The sequence below is a fragment of the Delphinus delphis genome, chromosome 11 (genome assembly GCF_949987515.2).
Source record: "Delphinus delphis chromosome 11, mDelDel1.2, whole genome shotgun sequence".
Lineage (NCBI taxonomy): Eukaryota > Metazoa > Chordata > Mammalia > Artiodactyla > Delphinidae > Delphinus > Delphinus delphis.
The window spans coordinates 52,564,094-52,586,778 of record NC_082693.1 but is presented as its reverse complement, the minus strand read 5'-3'; the positions used below and the strand labels follow the sequence as shown (position 1 = coordinate 52,586,778).

The 22,685-nt window shown below is 40.7% G+C and overlaps 1 protein-coding gene across 3 annotated transcripts in view; it reads left to right on the top strand.

The window, feature by feature from the left end:
* Nucleotides 1–22,685, top strand: part of GRIP1 (glutamate receptor interacting protein 1) — a 437,679-nt gene that overhangs the window by 222,611 nt on the left and 192,383 nt on the right. For all 3 annotated transcript variants that reach the window (XM_060023847.1, XM_060023846.1, XM_060023845.1), the window contains exon 2: nt 4,734–4,814. In XM_060023847.1, the coding sequence (XP_059879830.1) occupies nt 4,734–4,814 (81 nt within the window). The remainder of the gene's footprint in view (nt 1–4,733; nt 4,815–22,685) is intronic.

Sequence of the window (22,685 nt, the reverse complement as noted above, 5' to 3'; positions counted from 1 at the left end):
ACTAGCTCAATGCCTCCTTTGCCCCTATAGTGACTTTCCATAAGGATCCCTTGTTAACATGATCCACCATCAAAGTCAAGGTTGGGCATCCAGTATGAAAATCAGAATTCTTTTGTTTAAAGGCATTATGTTAAAGGTTGTGCGATAAACCTTTCTGTAGTCTGAACGAAAATTAAAGGAAATATATTTTAATATTATTTTTATAAAGAGTCACAGATTTTGAACATACAATAGGGCAATACTTAATAGCTGTTAGGTGGTGATGTGGCTTTAAAAGCAATAGGGTGTAAACCTAGAAACTGAAATCAGAAGGAGGAGGCAGGGTAGCTCGTAACTAATGTTTGACTTTCTTCAGTTTGCTTACTTACAATAAATGCTCTAGTTTGAAAAGTTAAATGCAGTCTAATCATCTATCAGCAAATATTTAACGAATGCATACTATGAGTCAGGCACTGTTCTAGAGACATTATCTATAGATTGATTCCTTCCTTTGTTATTTGAGCTATTTTTTAATTCACTTACATAATTAGATGGAACTGGAAAGTCTATTTAGTGTCTTCCTGATAAATCAAAGAAGTATTACCATAGATCTTATAATTCACTGAAACTTTTGAGGCCTTTACTGAGGAATAGTGAACTGTATTGGCATTTATTTTATTTTTTTAATTGAAGTATAGTTGATTTACAATGTGCTAATTTCTGCTGTACAGCAAAGTGACTCAGTTATACACATATATACATTCTTATTTTATATTCTTTTCCATTATGGTTTATCCCAGGAGATTTGGATATAGCTCCTGGTGCTATACATTAGGACCTTGTTTATCCATTCTAAATGTAATAGTTTGCATCTACTAACCCCAAAATTCCCAGTCCATCCCTCTCCCTCCCCCCACCCCCTGGCAACCACAAGTCTGTTCTCTATGTCTGTGAGTCTGTTTCTGTTTTGTAGATAGATTCATTTGTGCCATATTTTAGATTCCACATATAAGTGATATCATATGATATTTGTCTTTCTCTCTCTGACTTCACTCAGTATGACAATCTCTAGGTCCATCCATGTTGCTGCAAATGGCATTATTTCATTCTTTTTTATGGCTGAGTAATATTCCATTGTATATATGTGCCACATCTTCTTTATCCATTCCTCCATCGATGGACGTTTAGGTTGCTTCCATATCCTGGCTATTGTAAATAGTGCTGCATTGAACATTGGGATACATGTATCTTTTCAAATTATGGTTTTCTCCAGATATATTCCCAGGAGTGGGATTGCTGGATCACATGGTAGCTCTGTTTTTAGTTTTTTTTAAGGAACCTCCATACTGTTCTCCATAGTGGCTATATCAACAGTGTAGGAGGGGTCCCTTCTCTCCACACCTTCTCCACCATTTGTTATCTGTAGACTTTTTAATGATGGCCATTCTGACCGGTGTGAAGTGGTAACCTCGTCGTACTTCTGATTTGCATTTCTCTAATAATTAGTGATGTGGAGCATCTTTTCATGTGTATTGGCATTTATTTAAAATTTTTATCTTCAAATAAGTGACCTTAACAGTATAAATTGGTTCTGCAGTACAATTTAAATTTACTTATTTTAGGCAAATAAGTATATGGAAGAGAGGGAAGTGAGATTTATCTATACACACAAAAGGAACTGGCTAAGATTGCTCATTTTTGTAGACTTTTCCAAAGTAATTGACTTACATGATGCCAGGTGTCTGCTGGAGTGGTGTGTCCAGTGTGGCCTGTGTGATGCCGAAATGTGTGATACCTGATAACCTATCAAATCTTGTTGTCTATCCAAGAGGAAATAACATAAGGAGGACAGAGCACAGAAATAGGAATAAAAGAAATTCAGTCTAGACTCATTCTAGATGCAGGTCCTTCTATAAATTTTCATCTCTGGGCCTCAAGTCCTGACTCTAAAATGAAAGAGTGGTCTAGAGCATCCCTTATAATCATGAGATTCTAGTGGTATATCTACAAATGGCCATTAAAGGACTTAAGAGAAAACTACCATGGAAGACTCCACAGCTCTCCATGACTGTCTGCTCCCCAGACATTCTTGCCCTTGAATATCCTATTATGGAGCCATCAGCCACTGATTCATTCAATGTCTTCCCTCTGTTTCTATCTTCAAAGTTTGAATCAAGAATTGACTTTGCGTAAATCACATCAAGAGAATTGATGCGTATTCTCTGATGGGTAGGTTTTTACAAAAGGCCTACGATGCCTCCTGGAGGTTTAAATTAAAGATATATTGTTAGGAAAAAGTTTCTTTAAAAGCAAATGTTAAAAGGCGCCATGCTGCTCTGTTGCTATGCTCTCCTTAACTCATGATGAATGTTGCCGAGATTCTGCCTCACGTCCATTAAGAATTATTGCTTTCACCTTAACTTCGGTAAGCTATTCTCAGATAATATCAAACTTATTTCACTCTGGTCCTTTGACCAATGCAAATTTTGACTTCTAGGTAATTGTCTACTTCTGCCTGTGTTCAGCAAGGACACTCTTGATACTGGGAGTGAGGCTGGGCGCTGGGGAGTGGATAAGCAGAGGCTGGCCAGGTGGCCATCTATAATTCAGTTTCAACCTTTTAAGGATGTGTATAACTAGACTTCTCAGCTCTAAATCAAGGACGTTTTCAAATATAAATGAGAAAATAGTTTTACCAGGGTTGAGTGCTTCTGTAATGCAAACTGGGTAAATTTCTAAAGACATGCCTCCTTAAAATAGAGCATCAAGTGCAAAACACCCCAGAGTCTCCTGGTCAAATCTCTTATTGCCCTTTAAGAAAATCCAACACTGAATTCAACCCAAGACTTTAATTGGCTGGACTCTAGACAAATTGAAAACTGAGGAAAGCCCTTAGGCTTCCAAGATGCTGTCCCCTGAAACTGGTCGTCGTGATTGGTATCTCCTGGCTCAGTGCTCTGTACTCATAAATACACAGTTTCAAAGTTTTAGATAATAAAAGGAAATACATTTTTAAACTGGTTTTATAAAGAATCCAGATTTTAACATATAGTAAGTTTGTTTTAATGGGTGCTATATAGAGCATATTGCCTGGTTATTAAACCAACACTGTGAGAAAAGAGTTCAAATACTCAGGTGGGCATGGTATAGCAAAATGAAGACTTTTGTAGTATAATGCTTGCATTTTGTGTTGTGGTTTGTGATTCTACTCAAAATCACATTTGCAAAGAGAAGAGTCAGAGATCTAGGATACTGCTTCCTAAGCAAAAGTGACGCTGTTGAGTGTATTGGTATCTGAAAGTTGGTAGTTTATCTTTATGGTTGGAAGAATTTAAAGAATCGTGTGACAAATGGAATAGAAACATGAAACAGCATGACTGCCATTTTTTAATTGCAGCTTACAGCAGTGTTACTCTTTCGTTTTTGTCATTGCTTACAAAGACCTTGTTAGTTTTATGAAGAAATCGTGAATCATTTCAACCAGAAGAACATCCTAAAGAGGAATCGAGTTCCTCAGTTTTGCAACACAGACTACTTAGTTGGGAGAATTATGCTCTCAGGTGACTAAGTCTTGTTGCTGAACTAAATCCTTGTTATATTTAATAGTTTGCCATGCACAATATAATACTTTTTACTCCTTTAATGATTTCCTATCACAACAGTGACAACAACAACCACAAACTAACCTGATAGTGTGGCCAGAAGTAACCTTTGGGTCATCCAGCTTGAGTAGATCTGCTAGGTAATTATTTTACATTATGTCTGCTCAGGCCAGATACATCCTATTCTTGAAAATGTTTAAGGTTGTCACTCAGACATCTCTTTTACTTTATACAAATGTCCCATGCAAACTAGAAAGAAGATATTTGCCATCCTAGGTCATTATTCCTATATTCCAAGACAGACTAAATCCTTTCCTAGATTAAAAAAAAAAATCACTTTACTTAGAATTTGATGGATCCATCGCTTGTATGATTTTGTCACCTGTTTTGCTCATTCAGCTTCGTGCCTGTCACAGGTATACTAGGCTTTAGTCCTTCTGTCTCTTCAGTTGCTCTTTTTCTGGTTCTGCAAGTTATTTCCATCTCTTTCTAAAAGAGGGCACATCAGCTCATTGCAATATATGTCTTCTTTCCCCAAACCATCCTTCCTTCCCTGTTCTTAACCTAGCTTCTCTGGTCTTACTCTGAATGTCCCTGTCCCTTTATTTTCCACTGGATGCCAGTTCCTACTTCCAAGAGGAACCCACTAATTCTGTGTCTTTACTCCCTGCAATACTAATACTCTGTCATCTGCTTCTCTGAAATATAACATTTCATTTCCTTTGTTCTTCTACCTGTTTATTCTTAGTGCCCATTGAGCCGTTTTATTCCTTCTTTGTCTTCTGATTACTGACAGTCACTGATGCTTATTTATCAATGAATATAGGTGACAGGCGAATAATCTGTGTACTGGATTTACAAACTTCTTACCATTCTATGCCTTCATGTGCATTATAGCTTGATCCTGACAATCCTAAGAGGTGGATGAAAAAGTATATCCCTCTTTCATAGGAGAGGAAACTGATGTTCAGAGCATTTTAAATGACTTGACCTTGTCCTATGGCCAACCCAAGGTTAGGACCCAGGTCTACAGACTCTTCCTGTTGTATCCTATCACCTCTCTCTGGCAGAAGGATTGCAGTCCATTGGAAAATCTTCACTACATTAGAAACTGGATGGAAATTAACCAAACCCTTCATTGTACCTTTGCAGATGAGAGTCCCTACACTAAATCCGCCAGCCAGACAAAACCGCCTGATGGAGCATTGGCTGTGAGGAGACAGAGCATCCCAGGTTAGACCAGACTGCTGGATTTTTCAGCTGTTTTCCTTTTGAACCCTGTTATTTGGTGATCCTAAATAGTTCCAACTTGGTAAAAAAAAAAAAAATGCTATTTCATAGGGTGGAGACTGCATTCTATACAACTTGTTCAAACAACGTTCATGAAAGCTAGACTCTGGAAAAGCTTGCAGACTTGTGAAAATTCATCTTGTGTGCAAATCCTTTGTAAAATGACTTGAATTTATATCAGCTCTCACTCATTGACTTACTTTCACCTCTGATTTCAGGGTATGATTCTCACAGCAGCATCTATCCCTTTACTGAGACAAACCGGGCATAACAAAGTGGTTCAGAATTGCTGTGGCAGATCATATATATGCTGAATAACAAATTACTCTTTTCTTCTTGTCTCGTTGAACTTGGATTTACTTCCATCGAACAACTCTTGTAGAATTCTGGGACTTTTGTTTCCTTAGGAAGCTGTGATTAGGTTCCTTGTAGTACAATAAACGATACCTACTTTTTTCAACAAAAGATTTTTCAGAAATATCTTAAAATGTCTTTATCCCAAACTTCCATATTTTGAAACTTTGAATTTGAGAATGACATAAACATTCTAAAATTAAAGGAGGAAGGAGATTCAAAATATTATTCAAACTTTATCTGAACTCGGTAATTTGTGGAAAACCTCTTATGGTAGCAACTATACTTAAGAGAAGGATTAAAAGCATTAATACATTTAGAAATTTATCAAAATTAACGTCTTTCTATATTATATACAAGCAAATTGAGTACAGCTAAAGCTTAGTGACAGGATTCTAGAGTACAGTAGTTTAACAATCCAGGAGAAACAAAGCAGTGTTTCCAATGTTAAATTGAATGGTTTGGCAGATCTGTCAATGAAAGGGGAATTTTCCATTTGCGTAAAGAGCGAGATGAGTCCAGTTTCTGCCCTGTTCGTGATTATTATTTATTTTTATAAGAACTACATGTGGTTATTTTTATTCTTATTCTGAAGGCTTAGACTCATAGTGAAAGTACCTGGCTTAGAAAGAGGCATGTTGTGAATGTTACCTATCCTTGTTTGTGTGCTTTGAAGATTCTAAAGTAACTTGCAATTTGTAATTAGATGGCATCACCCAGTGCTGAGATTTCTTCTATTCCATCCTATAAAACATCATTCTTAGTGCCGATCACGTTTAGAAAAACTACTGCGATCAGCTCTGTGCTGTGCTCTCTGCTTTCTCCTTGTCAGCAATAAGGAAGTACCCAAAGTTTGAAGCTCAAGAATGCCAGTTATCCATCAATTCCTTCTTGGCCTCTCTAATTAGCTGGTGCTCAGTACTCTGCTGGGAAGCGTTGAAGAGCCTTCCCACTGTCCTTACCACTTTATGTGGTACTAAAGAAAAGCACCGACTAGTCTCATGTTTTCCTTTCATGGGTTTTCTAGTGTTACATACTAAATTAGAACACAGGTTTATGGGCCAGGCTTTTCCTTAAAGTCCATAAGTAGTTTTTAACATTACATATTAGGTACAGAGAAGTTGTTAATTATAATCCTTAGTTCATGACATACAGTGATTCTTCGTAATAGACTTTTTCCTTTTGTTCTTCCTCAGGTCAGTTTTTAAGTCACTGGAATCAGGAACCTTTTTTGTAGGCTTCAGGGGTTATTTTCCTGGAGTTTGAACATGAACAAACACCCTTTTGTTCTCTCTTAGAAGGCAGCAGCCAGAAGGGTTGGGCGTCCTCAAAATCTTCTTAATTATTTAGAACAGCCCAAGAGAAAAAAAGAGTTCACCAGCGGGAAGGCTAAGAAACCAAAGCGATTAATAACTGATGAGGACTTACTGTTATATCTTAAGAAATAACAGTAAATTAGGGAACTTCTTGGAAACTGCGTCCTGACTGAGTTCTGACACTTGGAGTTCTGAACCTTTACTGTCTTACCTAAAAATCCCCATTAATTCTTGTTCTGGCAAAAAAAAAAAAAAAGGGACTCTCCCCTGATCTTTGGTCAAATAGTTAAGTCAAAGGGAGATCTAAATCCAGCATCCAGAAATCTTAACCAGTCACCTACCATGGCAACCTTTATCCCTGTGAAGTCAGAGAGAGAGAGAGGGAAATGCGCAGAGACCTGGAAAATGCACGCTCTTTATTATTTGCTGGAGCTTCGGCTGAAAAATCCCAAAGTGTCCTCCCGAGGAATGAAGGTGGACCCCGGGGAGCTAAAAGAGCAAAATCAAAGTTTACAGCCTGTTTTTTTTTTTTTGTTTTTTTGTTTTTAGCAGTACACGGGCCTCTCACTGTTGTGGCCTCTCCCACTGCGGAGCACAGGCTCCGGACGTGCAGGCTCAGCGGCCATGGCTCACAGGCCTAGCTGCTACGCGGCATGTGGGATCTTCCCAGAACGGGGCACGAACCCGCGTCCCCTGCATCGGCAGGCGGACTCCCAACCACTGCACCACCAGGGAAGCCCTACAGCCTGTTTTTCTTTCTCCTGTGCTTACCTCCCAACCTCACTTCCCTCAAAAGTATTATCACCACCCTGGTAGCAAGGAAAGATGTGTCTAAAGAAAAAAGGCACCAAGGAACTGAAAAAGGCGTAAAGGAAAGCGTGGCTCCTCTACCGGCCCCTGGATCTTCTCAGTGCAAAGGCACTTCTCAGGGCAGATTTTGGTGCCCCAATTCCTGGGCAGTAAGCGAACACCCAGAAGCTGGAATTTTAAAGGAGCTATGGCTTTTCCTCACATCTCTCCCCACCGATCCAATGATGGTGATTGAATTGTATCGTTCATGTGAACACTTTCTCTGATGGAAGGGGGGGAGGTGTAAGGGAGGAAGAGTATAAGGTAGTGGAAGATATTTTAAAGCTCTCTATACACGTTTTTATGAAAGCTTAAGCTGTTCTTTGAAACTAATTCTATAGAGACCTGATGCTTCCTGGAATAAATATTTGTACACATATACATAGATAAGGTTTCTTAACATGGGTTCCACTATTTCCGTGGCATAACAAAGCGTAACTTTTAATAATTCTGACCCAGAGAAGTGACCCTGAATGTTAACAAAAATATAATTTGCTTTTCATTCATATCAAAATCTACTACCACTGTCTAAACTCAAGATTGCTATAGCAGTTATTTTATAATCACAAGTCAAATATGTGTCCTTCATGAAATGACAATTCTAACTGTAAATCCTTTCGGTCCACTCCTGTCTGTTCTCAAAAAAGGGAATGGATTAAACATCTCTTAGGAGCCAAATGCATTTGATTTGGATAAAGGGGAAATGCATTTTTCTTGTTATTTGGAAATGTCATTTTAATTGTGTCTCTTATGGCATAATGTATAAAAAAAGGTTTTTTAGTCTTTCATAAGGTTTTGTAAAATTTTTAATAACCATGCTAGTAAAAAAGAAATGACACGACTACCTATGACACTGAAGTTTAAATTTAAAGACTTAACATTCTGTTTAAAACTATTAAGGAGGCATATTTCAGTCTCACTTCCGCTCATTTTTTGAGCTCATTTTTGGTGAATTCCAAGTACAAAGCTATTTTGAACTAACAGATTCTACTACACATCTATGATTATTAAAAAGAATCTGTTGGTCTGATCTTCCTTTATTTGAGAGATTACTGGTGAATCAGAGTTTGGCCACCTGAGGGTTGTCCAGATTATTACAGGATATCTGTATGATTCTTGGATTAGCACATTTTACAATAATTTGTGGCTTTAGCCACTTAGAGATGAGGCATTTAATCATGTCTGTCTAATGTTCATGAACGGAAAAGACAGGATACTATACTAGACCTGAAGGCCTAGAGTTAGTGTATTATTTATTTGATTCACATACTTTTTCCAGGTAGGATAGCTTTCTTTGTTTATGCTAGTTTTGACAAAGAATTCTGGGCAATTCACCAAAGCAGGAAGATGTCAAGTGTTCACACCCATTGTCATTTCCAAACTTTGGTGCCCCAGGAAAATGATCTTAACTCTGTGGCCAAAATGAGCCGTCAGAAGTTTGTGTGGGAATTTTTTTTCCTCCTAGAATATGAGAAAAGACATTTATCAATTTGGTCATAATTAAATGAAGATGATATGTCTTTCTTGCTTCTCACATTTGAGTATTTGCAGAGGGTGTACAGATATGGAGCTGAGAGTCTGAAATGCCCATTAGCCCAAGATGTATACACTCACGCTGTTTAGAATACATCGAGGAAGCATTGAAACCTACTGAAAAGTCAAAGTGTGGAAAATAATACAGTGCCCTTGGTATCACAGAGAAGCTGGCAACCTTGAATTAAGGGGGAAGGACAGGAATTTTGAAGGTTCTGCCCTCCCTGTTCAGCATTTTCCTCTTTGTTAACACACAATTTGACACTTCATTGGTCTAAATTTTCATGATTATAGTAGATATATAGTGTGACATTTACAATAGGATTTTATAGCTCTAACACTCTTCAGGTGGATGAAGGGCATTTCCTCTGATTTTGGGGCCTGGTTCTCCTTCCTCTGTTTAGTTCCACCATTGAGCTGCTCCAAGAAATGGGCGAGTCTCACAGATGGGAAACCAAACTCAGTTGACTCAAGCCAGTATGTCATGTCATACAAAGCACGGTGCTGCACAGTGCCTACGTGTATCAAATCGTCACATTGTACACTTTAAATGTCTTACAATTCTGTCAGTTACGTGGAGAATTTCAAAGGCCAGAGGTCTCTCCCCCAAGTCTCATTTGTTCCTGTTTGAACAGAAAATGTCTGTGCGATCCTCTAACACCTAAAGAGAAAGTCTGAGCACAATTTAACAATAAAATCGACAGGATGAGAGTGATTCGTTCGAGAACGTGTGCTGCTATAGAAAAAAGGCCACAAAAAATATGCAAAACTAGCTGGAGTCTGTAAATAGAGTGATGCAAAGCAGAACTTATTACTTCTTATGGCAGGTACGCATGAAGGATTTCCCCCGGAGAGCTGATCCACTTTGCTCTGCGGTACACCCTGAGTTCTCAGATAGCGCTGGGCAAAACGAGCAGCTTGATTTGTGTGTTCAGTGCTGCAGCTTTCATTAGCGATTCAGACAAATGACAGTCTATTATGTTTGAACCTCTCTCCTGCCTTCGTAGACACGGGTGAAATATAATGAAGTGGTACATAGGCAGCAAATGATTTTTAAACAATAGTTCTTTCAGCATGCAGTTTAGGGGAAATTATTTGTAATGAATTAGTTCTGTGCTTGGATATTCCCTGAGCCCCACTGTGTTACAGGAGTGGTGGCATTTGGTCAATGTCGTGCTCTGGGTACACGAAGTCATAAGAATGACTCTGACGATGGCCAGCACAGCTTCCCAGTGTCTGGAAACATTTCACAAGGAGGCTCAAGGAGATGTGCACAAGAGCCACAGGAGAAAGTCTTTTCTGTCTACTACTTTGGCACTGAAGATAAATGAATTCTCCCGCTCCCCAGGTTAGGGAGACCTTCAGTTCAGGGTGTTTTAATTAAGGGACTTTAGAGAATTTGGCTGGGTGCAAGCTGTATGGATAAAATAGATAACCAACAAGGACCTTCTGTGTAGCACAGGGAACTCTACTCAATATTCTGTAATAACCTATATGGGAAAAGAATCTGAAAAAGAATGAATATATGTATAGGTATAACTGAATCACTATGCTATACACCTGAAACTAACACACATTGTAAATCAACTATACTCCAGTAAAATTTTTTTAAAATAGTTGCTCTGTAAAAAAAATAATAATAAAAGAGTTGTATGGATTGATTGGCACTAGGGAAAGAAAAGAACCATCCTACACAGTTTAATGTAGAATAGAGCAGTTGAGCTCATTAATACTCCTTTCTTATTAGGGCTGACATGACTTAGAACACCCCGCAATTTCAGTCGTGTCATCTTCATAATGTTTGTTATATATGTTTGTTCCACCTTGACTATAATTAATATGATTTTAAGTAAATTTAAATTGATTCACTTTCTTCCTTATCTTTATCCTAAGCTTTATTATCTTGAATTTGATATGCTAATTATATTTTTCTAATATAAGTTTTTAAAAATTATAACTGAAATTTTTTTTTTAAGTTTTATGTGTTCCCTCAAATATATCCGTCAATGTTTACATACACTATACTTTGGGAAACACTGGCTTGGAGTGAGATTCTTCTCCAAAGAAATATGCCTTTGAGAACTTCAGTTTGTCAGTATATTGATGAGTAGTCGTTGATTTATAGTGCAGAAATGGGGCATTTGGATGGGAGTGGAAGGCATTTGGAGCTTTTGCTATAAAATGGAAAGAAATGCTGATAGCGAGGAGGGAGAACAATATTAACCCAAAGCCTAAGAAATAACAAGAATGCAGTGATCACAAGAGTAACCTAATCTAGAAAGAGAGAGTGAGGGAAGCCATAGATAAATTTTAAAAATACTGGTTGTCATTCATTTCATGCTGTGTTCCAAGTATTGGCCTAACCATTTTGATAAATAATGTTGCGTTTCTTCCACAACACCTGCAGGAACTAAGTTTTGTTCATTTCCCTCTAACAGTCGAGGGAACAAGTTCGGAGAGCTAAAGTAACATGCCAAGGTCATAGGGCTAGAAAGTAGTGGACAAAATAAAATTTTATCTGAAATGCATTTAGGTAACAATGAATTTCTACCAGAGTCCTGAGCAGTGAGTGAAAGAAGGTGGTGAGAATTCTTAATGAGAGTGAGGTGTAAAGACTGCCTCCTAGTGGCCAATGGAGCCTCTGCTCTCAAGTAATGTAAGAAAATGTAAGGTGGGCAGGAGCCTGTGTGGGTGGCCTCTGTCTGTCCAAGTTGCAGAATCTATCTCAGTCATCACCGACTGTGCCCTTGATTACAGGTGGGTCAGTGAGTAGAGGCTGCGCTCATAGGGGTCATGCCATTATTTAAGTAACTGAGGGCTAGCAGAAACGGAGGAAGCAGGCTGCTAGTTTGCTTTCGGCTGTGCTGTCATCTATTCTATACATTTGTAATTTTCAAGGAAAAAACCTGAAATTGCCGAAGCAGGCTTTTAAATACTTGTTCTTGAACAGGTAACACCATAACTCTCTGCTTTGTGTTTCGCTTCTAAAACCTTAGAATAATACAGAGTCTTAAGATAACACTGAATGAGTAAAATGAGTCACTTTGCTCTGTGGCAGAGCATTTCACCTGGCAAATAGATTTCTAACATCAGTTCACATAGATCTCCCAATATCCGATTCAATGAGTAAAGACTGACTCTGGGCAATGTGCTCAGTATATACATTTTCAATTCTCTTAATATTAAACATTCTTGTACATTTCTAAGGACTCTTACTGAGCTAGATGGTAAACGGATGTTAGGAAGATTTCTGCTTCAGAACCGGGGGGGCAGTGGGGGGAAACTTTATAGCACCTGGAAAGTCTTTTTCTCTTTAGGAGTTTGATTACTCCCCTGGTGCCGTCCTGCCTTCTGCATGTAAATGTAAACTGCTTACACATTGATTCCATGCATTTCACCCTTGCATATTTCACCGCACGGCCTCTATTTTTCCTCCAGCCAATCCCTTACTTGCTCCCTAAGTCCATTATAACTAAAATGATCCTCACTCATTTTTTATATGTGCCTAGTAGTGTTCCAGAAGCTAGCAGTATCCTACAAGCCTCTGTCCTCCTGGAGTTGGCATGCTAGTGGGGAGACTGGCATTCAACAAGCACTGACTGCCTAACATAAGGTCAGGCTGTGCTAAGTACAATAAAGTGAAATAAACTAGTATAAGGTGTAGAGAGTGGTGGGCAGAAAGACCTGGACTCTGTGTTTGAAAAGAAAGTCAAGGATAGCCTCAGTCAGGCAGTAACAACTGAGTGAGCCTAAAATGAGGGGTGAACCCATAAGGGTCTGGGGAAAGAGGATTCTAGGCCAAAAAGAACAGCCAGTACAAAGGCCCTGAGGTCAGAACAAGCTTGGCTTGTTAAAGAAACTGAGAGAAGGCCAGCATGGCCAGAAAGGATGAAGCAATGCTGAGAATGGCAACAGATGAGGTTGGAGAGAGGGAGAGACAAAGGTAGGTTCTGTAGAACTTGTAGCCAAGGTAAGAGCTTCAGTTTTATTCTTGGTGTGACAAGAAACCATTGCAAGGATTGAACAGTTGAGGTACTGATGCATTTCTTTTTAAATCTCTCTAGCGTCTATATGGAAAATAGACTTTAAGGAGACAGGAGCAGAGACAGGGAGATCAGTTGCCATTGTACTATTTCACTCAAGAAATGATGGTGTCTTGGACTAGGATGATGGAGGTAGAGGTAGTAAAAATGGTCAAATTAGATGTGGAATGTGAGAGGAAGAGAGGAGTCTGGGATGAGTCCAAGGGTTTTGCTCTTAACTGGGTAAGTAGTGATGCCATTTACTGAGACAGACCCTGGGGAAGAAATGGATCAGTGGAAGGGGGAAGTAGGGAACTCAGAGGAAAGGTCAGTGGAGATATAAATTTTGGAGCAATCAGTTTGTATTTACACCCTTGGGGATGAGGGGTACCATCTTCGTAGTGCAGATAGATGGAGATGGGGTCCAAGGTCTGAGCCTGGGGCTTCCAGCCTTCCGAGGTCAGCCATGAAGGAAGTTTCAGCAAAAGACTTGAAGAAACGGAGGCAGTAGGAGCAGAAGCAGGAGAATGTGGTGCCCTGGAATCCAAGTTAAGAACCACATGGGACCAAGGAGGGAGAGAAAAACTGAACCAAGTATTGATGGTAAGATGAATAAGACGAGGACTGAGAATTGGCTAAAGGATTGTGTAAGAAGAGAGTTTGTAGTGGACCCTAACTAGAGAAGTGTCAGTCAAGTGGTGGGAGCAAAAGCCTGCTTTGAGTGGGCTGAGGTGAGAATAGGACCTAAGTAAACAGAGTCAGAGAATGTGCACAACTCTTTCAGAATTTCAAAACACTTGGACTTCCCTGGTGGTGCAGTGGCTAAGAATCTGCCTGCCAGTGCAGGGGACACGGGTTCAAGCCCCGGTCCGGGAAGATCCCACGTGCCGCGGAGCAACTAAGCCCATGCTCCACAACTACTGAAGCCCACACTGCAGAGCCTGCGAGCCACAACTACTGAACCCGTGAGCCACAACTGCTGAAGCCCGCGTGCCTAGAGCCCGTGCTCCGCAACAAGAGAAGCCACCGCAATGAGAGGCCCGCGCACCGCAACGAAGAGTAGCCCCCGCTCGCCCGCGCGCAGCAGCGAAGACCCAACGCAGCCAAAAATAAATTAATTAATTTTTTAAAAAATGTTTTTTCAAAAGACTCTATCAAGAGGAGCAGAAAAATGGGACAGTAGCCGGAGGGGGCATGTGGTCTCGGGGAGACTCCCTTTTTAAATACAGGAGAGGATACTGCGTGTTTGTGTGCTGACGTGGTTGATCTAGTGGAGTGGGAGAAATTGACGCAGGAGGGAAAGGGAATGAAAGCGAAAGCAAAACCTTTGAAGAGGCTCCGGGGGGGCATCCAGCATGCAGTGGAGGTGTCAGCAGGAGGTCAGGCAGATGAATCCAGAGGCACAGAGGCAGGAAGATTATGGTAGGTTTCCCGCTAAGGAGATACGTGAGTCCTCTTCTGACTGCTCTGTTTTCTTCTTGAAATAATAGGTGAGATCATCACAGAGAGGAAGGAGGGGAGGGGTTGTAGAATGAGGAGGAGGTGTCATTTCAAAGGCTGGGAGAGTGGATTGCCTTGGGCAACGTCCAAGGATTACCCTGCAGCCTTGTAGATCCCTAACTAAATAGAGGCCTCTTCTCTCTTAAAAACCTGACTTCTTCAGATCAAAAAGGGATGAAATGAACTTACACATCTGATGCTGATGCCCCGTGTCGTCCCCACATATCATATTCCATCTCCCCATGGAGCTCTCCTACAGCTTCTGACTTTCATAAGCATTTCTTTTTATGAACACCCACAATATCATGTGTTTTTATTAAACCTTCTGGCAGGTTAGCTCATCCTGTTTCAAGTCGCTCTGCAATTATTTTCCTGGGTTCTAGACTTACCTCTAATTTAAGGTTACAGTCCCTTTATATTCAAGAAAATGTTTCTTTATTTAAAGTTCTCCCACCAAGCTTTGCCCAGCAGGGTTCATAACTGGGTGCGGTCCATGGTTGTCGTATGAAAGACTTCTCTCATCACCTGCTTTAGGATCTGATCACTGTTATGCACCAAACCTTACGAGACACTGAGATGGAATGATGAAGCATGGCTTGTAGTACACTTACTGGTCTTTCTCTTCCAAACACTGTCCGCACACGCACGCACACACACACACATCTTTCCTTCTGTTTTCCTCTTTCAGTATAGGAAACTTCACATCTAACCTCTTCTGCTTCAATATTTTTAGAGACAGGAAACTTACTATCTTACAAGGTAACCCCTGCTTTTTAAAATCTGTGTGTGTTAGGAAGTATTCCTTAGGCCAACAGGCTGAGGATTCCCACCTTATACCTCTACCCATTGGCTCTTCTAATTCTTCTGAACTTCCCAAAGTCTTTCGAGTACTTTAATGCACCTATCAGCTCCTCCCTGAGCCGTCATTGTTGTTTAACCAGATAAAGCATGTTCCTTCCTTCAGCCTGGCCTTCTGTGACATGTTTTTCACACCCTGGTAGCCTTTCTCCATTTTGTCAATGCTCTCTTGCATGTGGCAGCCAAAACCGAATCCTTCCTCCAGCTAAAGAGCACAGAGTATAAGAAAACCAGTACCTTCCCTGATCTGGGTGCTCTACTCAATTAGTGCAGATTAAGATTGTATTTTTGAATGAAATAATGATGTTTGTTTACACTGAACTTTCAGTCAATAGGCCTTATTCTCATGGATATCCCTCAAGAGCTAGGCTTCCTGCCTTGAACAGTAGCACTTCGTATAATGCTGGCCAACACTGTACCCTTTGTTCTACACATGTATTTCTGTTTTATTCCGCTAGGAAGATTTGAGAAGAGGAGAGGAGGAGGGGTACTAACAATTGTTGAGCATCAATTGTGTACCAGTCTTATTTATTCAAAAGAGGTATTTAATGATCTCAATTTTATGGAGGAAGAAATTAAGGCTCACTGAGGCTTAAGTAACTTGTGCAAGTTCATCCAGCAACAAAGCTGATATTTGAGTTTAGATTAGTTTAATCCAAAGCCTCTCATCTTTCAGCTCTTGTTCCCAGCTCTCAAATGATTCAGCTCATCTTTCCAACATAGTGGAAATAGTCTCTATTCCTGCACATCACATATATTTACCACTGTCTTAGCAGTGGATTAGCCATAAATTTGACAAGCATCTAACAATGTTAAGAATTTTGAGTGTACCATGCTTTGTGACCACCTAGGGGGGTGGGATAGGGAGGGTGGGAGCGAGACACAAGAGGGAGGGGATATGAAGATATATGTATACGTATAGCTGATTCACTTTGTTATGCAGCAGAAACTAACACCATTGTAAAGCAATTATACTCAATAAAGATGTTAAAAAATAATAAGAAAAGAGGGCTTCTCTGGTGATGCAGTGGTTGAGAGTCCGCCTGCCGATGCAGGGGACACGGGTTCGTGCCCCGGTCCGGGAAGATCCCACATGCCGCAGAGCGGCTGGGCCCATGAGCCATGGCCGCTGAGCCTGTGCGTCCGGAGCCTGTGCTCCAGGGAGAGGCCACAACAGTGAGAGGCCCGCGTACCACAAAAAAAAAAAAAAAAAAAAAAAAAAAAAAGACAAAGAATGATAAGAAAAGAAAAGAATCTTGAGCATAGCAGTCAGTACCAAGGACAGAGCTCTGCGGCGGCACCACCACCACCACCACCACCACCAGAAACCTTGATCCTCCCTCATCAACAATGACTTTCGGCCTTTTGGGTATCATCCTCAGTGAGCTTCAAAGCCACCAGCTTTTAGTTCATGGTACTCTGTTCTGCCCACAGGTTAGCATGAGAGATCTTTCTCAAATCCCACTGAAATATTCAAATATGCATTTACATTATATTGTCTTTATATATAGGTATCCCTTGGAGATTCTACAGGTTCAGTTCCAGACCACCACAATGAAGCGAATATCACAATAAAGCAAGTCACACAAACTTTTTGGTTTCCCATTGTATATAAAAGTTATGTTTACACTATACTGTAGTCTGTTAAGTGTGCAATATCATTATGTCTAAAAAAAAACCAATGTACATATCTTAATTTAGAAATACTTTATTGCTAAAAAATGCTAACCATCATCTAAACCTTCAGTGAGTTGTAATGTTTTTGCTGGTGGAGGGTCTTGCCTCAGTGCTGATGGCGGCTGACTGATCAGGGTGGTAGCTGCTGAAGGGTGGGGTGGCTGTGGCACCTTCTTAACATAAGACAACCATGACGTTTGCCGCATCGATTGGCTCTTCCCTTCATGAACAATTTCTCTGTAGTGTGAAATGATGTTTGATAACATTTTACCCACTGTAGAACTTCTTTCAAAATTGGAGTCAATCCTCTCATACCCTGCCACTGCTTTATCAACTACGTTTATGTAATATTCTAAATCTTTTGTTATCATTTCAACAGTCTTCACAGTGTCTTCGTCAGGAAAAGATCCATCTCAAGAAACCACTTCCTTTGCTCATCCGCAAGAAACAACTCCTCATCCATGAAAGTTGTATCAGAGATTATAACAACTCAGTCACATCTTCAGTCTCCACTTCTAATTGTATTTTTCTTGCTATTTCTGCCACATCTGTAGTCACTTCCTCCACTAAAGTCTTGAACCCCTCAAAGTCATCCAGGAGGGTTGGAATCAACGTCTTCCAAACTCCTAATAATGTTGATATTTTGACTTCTTCCCATGAATCAGGAATGTTCTTCATGGCATCTAAGAATGGTGAATTCTTTCCAGAAGGTTTTCAAGTTACTTTGCCCGGATCCATCAAAGAAATCACTCTCTGTGGCAGCTATAGCCTTACAAAATGTATAAGATTAAATAATAAGACTTGAAAGTCAAAATTACCTCTTGATCTGTGGGCTACAGAATGAATGCAGGCATGAAAACAACATTAATCTCATTGTAGATCTCCATCAGAGCTCTTGGGTGACCAGGTGCTCATATTTTAAAAGAAATATTTTTTTCTGAGCAGTAGGTCTCAACAGTGGGCTTAAAATATTCAGTAACCATGTGGTCAACAAATGTGCTGTCATCCAGGCTTTGTTGTTCCATTTATAGAGCATAGGCGAAGTAGATTTAGCCTAATTCTTAAGGGCCCTAGGATTTTTGGAGTAGCAAATGAGAATTGGCTTCAACTTAAAGTTACCAACTGCATTAGCTCCTGACTCACAAGAGAATCAGCCTGTCCTTTGACTCTCTGAAGCCAGGCATTGACTTCTCCTCTCCAGCTATGAAAGTCCTAGATGGCATCTTCTTCCAATACAAGGCTGTTTCATCTGCATTGAAAATCTGTTGTTTAGTGTAGCCGCCTTCATGAATTATCTTAGCTGGATCTTCTGGATAACTTGCAGCAGCTTCTACATCAGCACTTGCTTCTTCACCTTGAACTTTTATGTTATGGAAATGGCTTCTTTCCTTAAACCTCATGAACCAATGTCTACTAGCTTCAGACTTTTCTTCTGCAGCTTCCTCACCTCTCTCATCTTCATGTAATTGAAGAGAGTTATGGCCTTGCTCTGGATTAGGCTTTGGCTTAAGGAAATGTTGTGGTTGATTTGATCTTCTGTGAAGACCACATTCGTGTGTCCACTGGAGTAGCACCTTTAATTTCCTTCAAGAACTTTTCCTTTGCATTCTTGTTTGACACAAGAGGTCTAACATTCAGCCTGTCTCAGCTTTTGATGTCTTCCTCACTAAGCTTAATCATGTCTAGCTTTTGATTTAAAGTGAGAGATGTGTGACTCCTTTCACTTGAACACTTGGAGGCCATTGTAGGGTTATTAATTGGCCTAATTTCAGTATTATTGTGTGTTTAGGAAATAGGGAAGCCCAAACAGAGGGAGAAAGATGGGGGAAGGGCCACTCAGTGAAGCAGAGCACGTGAAACATTTATCGGTCAAGTTCACCATCTTATATGGGTGCAGTTCGTGGTGCCCCAAAACAATGACAATAGTAACATCAAAGAGCACTAATCACAGATCACCACAACAAACATAATAATAATGAAAAAGTTGGAAATATTTCGAGAATTACCAAAATGTGACACAGAGACACAAAGTGAGCAAATGCTACTGGGAAGATGGTGCTGATAAACTTGATGTAGGGTTGCCACAAACCTTCAGTTTGTAAACAAGCGTAAAGCAAGCCACAACAAAATGGGGTATACCTGCATAATGTTGGTTTGCATGCCTTATTCTTCGGTGGTCTAATAATCCTTTCTAAAATTTTGCCAGTACGTGCCATCAATCCCAGAGATCTAGGATTTCCGGAGCCCCTGATTGTAGAAATTTAGTTGCTCACTTATTCCCAGACTTTAGGCATATCTTTCTTTCTTTTTTTTTTTTTTTTTTTTGCGGTACGCGGGCCTCTCACTGTGTGGCCTCTCCCGTTGCGGAGCACAGGCTCCGGTCGCGCAGGCTCAGCGGCCATGGCTCAGGGGCCCAGCCGCCCCGCGGCATGTGGGATCTTCCCGGACCGGGGCACAAACCCGTGTCCCCTGCATCGGCAGGCAGCCTCTCAACCACTGCGCCACCAAGGAAGCCCTCATTTTTATGTTTGTTTCATTATTACATCTGCGTATTCTTTTAACTCTCTGGGAGGTAATTTACCTGACTCTGGAAACTCGAATATATTTTAAACAACTAAGGGATTATTTTAATATCACTTTACTTATTAACCTTTGGCATAAGTTTCCTCTTACTTTAATCTGAAATTCTATCCTTTCTAGTTTAAGGTTATTCTCCTTGGAAGCTACTGGAGATGCATCATTGGAATAGAGTAACTCAGCATTTCACCATGCTAAAAGTAACTTGACACCAGCTTCTCTCAGAGGTAGACTTCTTCCCCAGGTTCTTCTTCTTCTGGCCTAGAAAACTTGGAAAAATTGTTCTAGTTGACCTTATCATCTCTTGTTAGCTATAGTTCTCACGTGATAAAAGTTGTCCATATTTCAATAAAGCATATTCAAGAACTATTCTTTCCAGGAGGCCAGATGAAGGTGGTAGTCATTATGGTGGCAAGGACTCCTCTTCTCTCCAGGCACAAGGAATAAAGGGAAGAAAATATTAGAAATTTGCAAAAAAATGAAATGGCAAATATTTAAAATGAAGATTATATCAAGTGCTATCAAGGATACAGGAAAATAGAAACATATATTGTTGGCAGGAATATAAAATTTTTGGAAGACACGTTGGTAGCATCAATCAGAGTGTTTAAAAATATATGCACTTTTCCCAACATTTGTGAGAATATATTCTACAGTAATCCTCACACTTGTGCACAAAGATGTAACCATACTTGCCTACTTATAAGATGTGGTAATTTTTGAGAATCATCCCAATCTGGTAAAGAAATGCTTTGAAAAAGTGCAGGTAGCCCCCAACAACCACTGTCACCATGACTCACTGCCTCTGAGGGAGAGCATCACTGACTTTGAAGGAGGGTGACTCCAGGGGTAGAAAGGGACCTCTCCCAACTCTGGTGCCTCACTGTTGAAAAGTGGGGACTGAGAATCCCTTTAGTCGTCCAGGAGTTGGACAGGCGAAGTGTGTTTGACCGTGAAAGTGGGCGGGTCTGGGAATAAAGTGTGCCAACAAATTGGTATATACAGAGATGTTCATTGGAGCTTTGCTTATTATTGAAGTATTGGAAAGAACCTAAAGTATCCATCAGTTGAGGAATGGTCAAACAAATTAGGGTGCAGCCATTCTAAGAGAGATTATAAAACTGTTAAAAAGTATGAGGTAAACCTATAGAGCACATCATGAAAAGATCTCCACGACATATTGCCATGTTGAAAGCAGCAAGTTAGGAGCTTCCCCGGTGGTGCAGTGGTTGAGAGTTCGCCTGCCAGTGCCGGGGACACGGGTTCGAGCCCTGGTCCGGGAAGATCCCACATGCCGTGGAGCGGCTAAGCCCGTGCACCACAGCTACTGAGCCTGCGCTCTAGAGCCTGCAAGCCACAACTACTGAAGCCCGCGTGCCTAGAGCCCGTGCTCTGCAACAGGAGAAGCCACTGCAATGAGAAGCCCACGCACCGCAATGAAGAGCCCCTGCTCTCTGCAACTAGAGAAAGCCCGCGTGCAGCAACGAAGACCCAACGCAGCCAAAAATAAATAAATTTATTTATTTTTTAAAAAAAGAAAGGAAAGAAAAGAAAGCAGCAAGTTAGCATTGCTTGGTTTAACCCAATTTTGGTTAAATGTTAGTGCCTGAAAAGAGAATGGAAGTTGGGCACAGACTTTGACAGTGGTTTCCTCTGAGATGAGAGGAGGAGAAGAGGGAGAGTGTGGAGGGCGCCCTCAGGCTTTGATCCATATACTTCTATATCATTTGAATCTTCCACTAAAGTGTATTTGTGTAATACCTGGGTGGTTTTTTAAAAATACTATAATGACAACAAGGAATATTAGTGGATTGGAGCCGCCTGGCATAACCACATCTTGGAGGACATACCAGACCCAACCCTGCAGATGGAGAAGAAGAGGAGGAGGTATGCCTGTCAGCTGATACTACACAGAGCCAACAGACTTGTAAATATTTATCCATGTGTCAAGAAGCTCATCTGCAAGAGAGAACAACAAAAACGTGAGGGTATCGCCATTCATTTAAGTAGAAAAAAATAGAAGATTGGAAACAAAAATGATTACTGGTATGTAATATTTTCAGTCATATGGAAAAGGGGTCCATGTGTTCCCCGCGATCTCAGAAGCATAACAAGAACTTGTATATCAGAGGTCACCAGCCAACATCATCCCGCTGACTGAGGGCAGCCTAGATGCACTTGGCCAGCAAATACCGTGAGGCGGTCCCCATCGCTCTTCACTCTGTTTCATGTCCGCACCCTACTGATCCGGTCACACACGGCCTGCTTCATTCATTTAATGTATCAGATTCGTACATGCATTTGGATTTTTCACCCATGCTGTAAGGGTAAGTTATACGAAATCAGATCTGGAAGCAACTTAAAAGTGGCACTTTCTAAGAAGTACAGAAAGGCAACCTACCTTACTGGCTGGGAACACAGACTCTGGAGTTAGCCTGCCCCTTATTTGAATTCTGGTCCTGCCACCTACTGCTATGTGAACTTTGGCTGGTTGCTGAAGTTTCATGCTTCATGTATCAGTTTTCCTATTGTGTGAAATGAGAGAGTAATAGGTTAGTGCCTATAAAGCATCTGTATTAGCTATCTATTGCTGTGTGTCAATACTACTGCAAATTTCACAGCTTAAAACCAGCACACATTCATGATCTCACAGTCTCTATGGGTCAGTTATCGAGGCATAGCTTCCCTGGTTCTCTTTTTTAGGGTCTCACAAAGGTCAATCAGGCTGTCAGCCAGAGGCCTTCAGCCCTAACCCAGCTGCCTGCTTTTCCAAAATGCACAAGGGCAGGAAAGCCTCCAGCAAGATGGGTGCTACAGTCTTACGTGCATAATCACTTACATGTCATCGCATATATCCCATCACCTTTGCCATAGTCTCCTGGTTAGAGACAAGTCACAGGTGACACCCACACTCAAAAAAAGGGGATAATACAAGGCCTCATAGTCAGAAGTTAGGCATCATGAATGACCACCTTAGCATCTGTCTGCCACAGCGTACTAACTCAGGCCCAGTACCTTTAAGGTACCTAATATATGTCGTTATTTTTCATTTAAACTGTCTGAAGAAGACATAGGTAGCTTTCTGAGAAGATTAGTTTCTCACACTGGGGGTACTCAGACAGGACTGG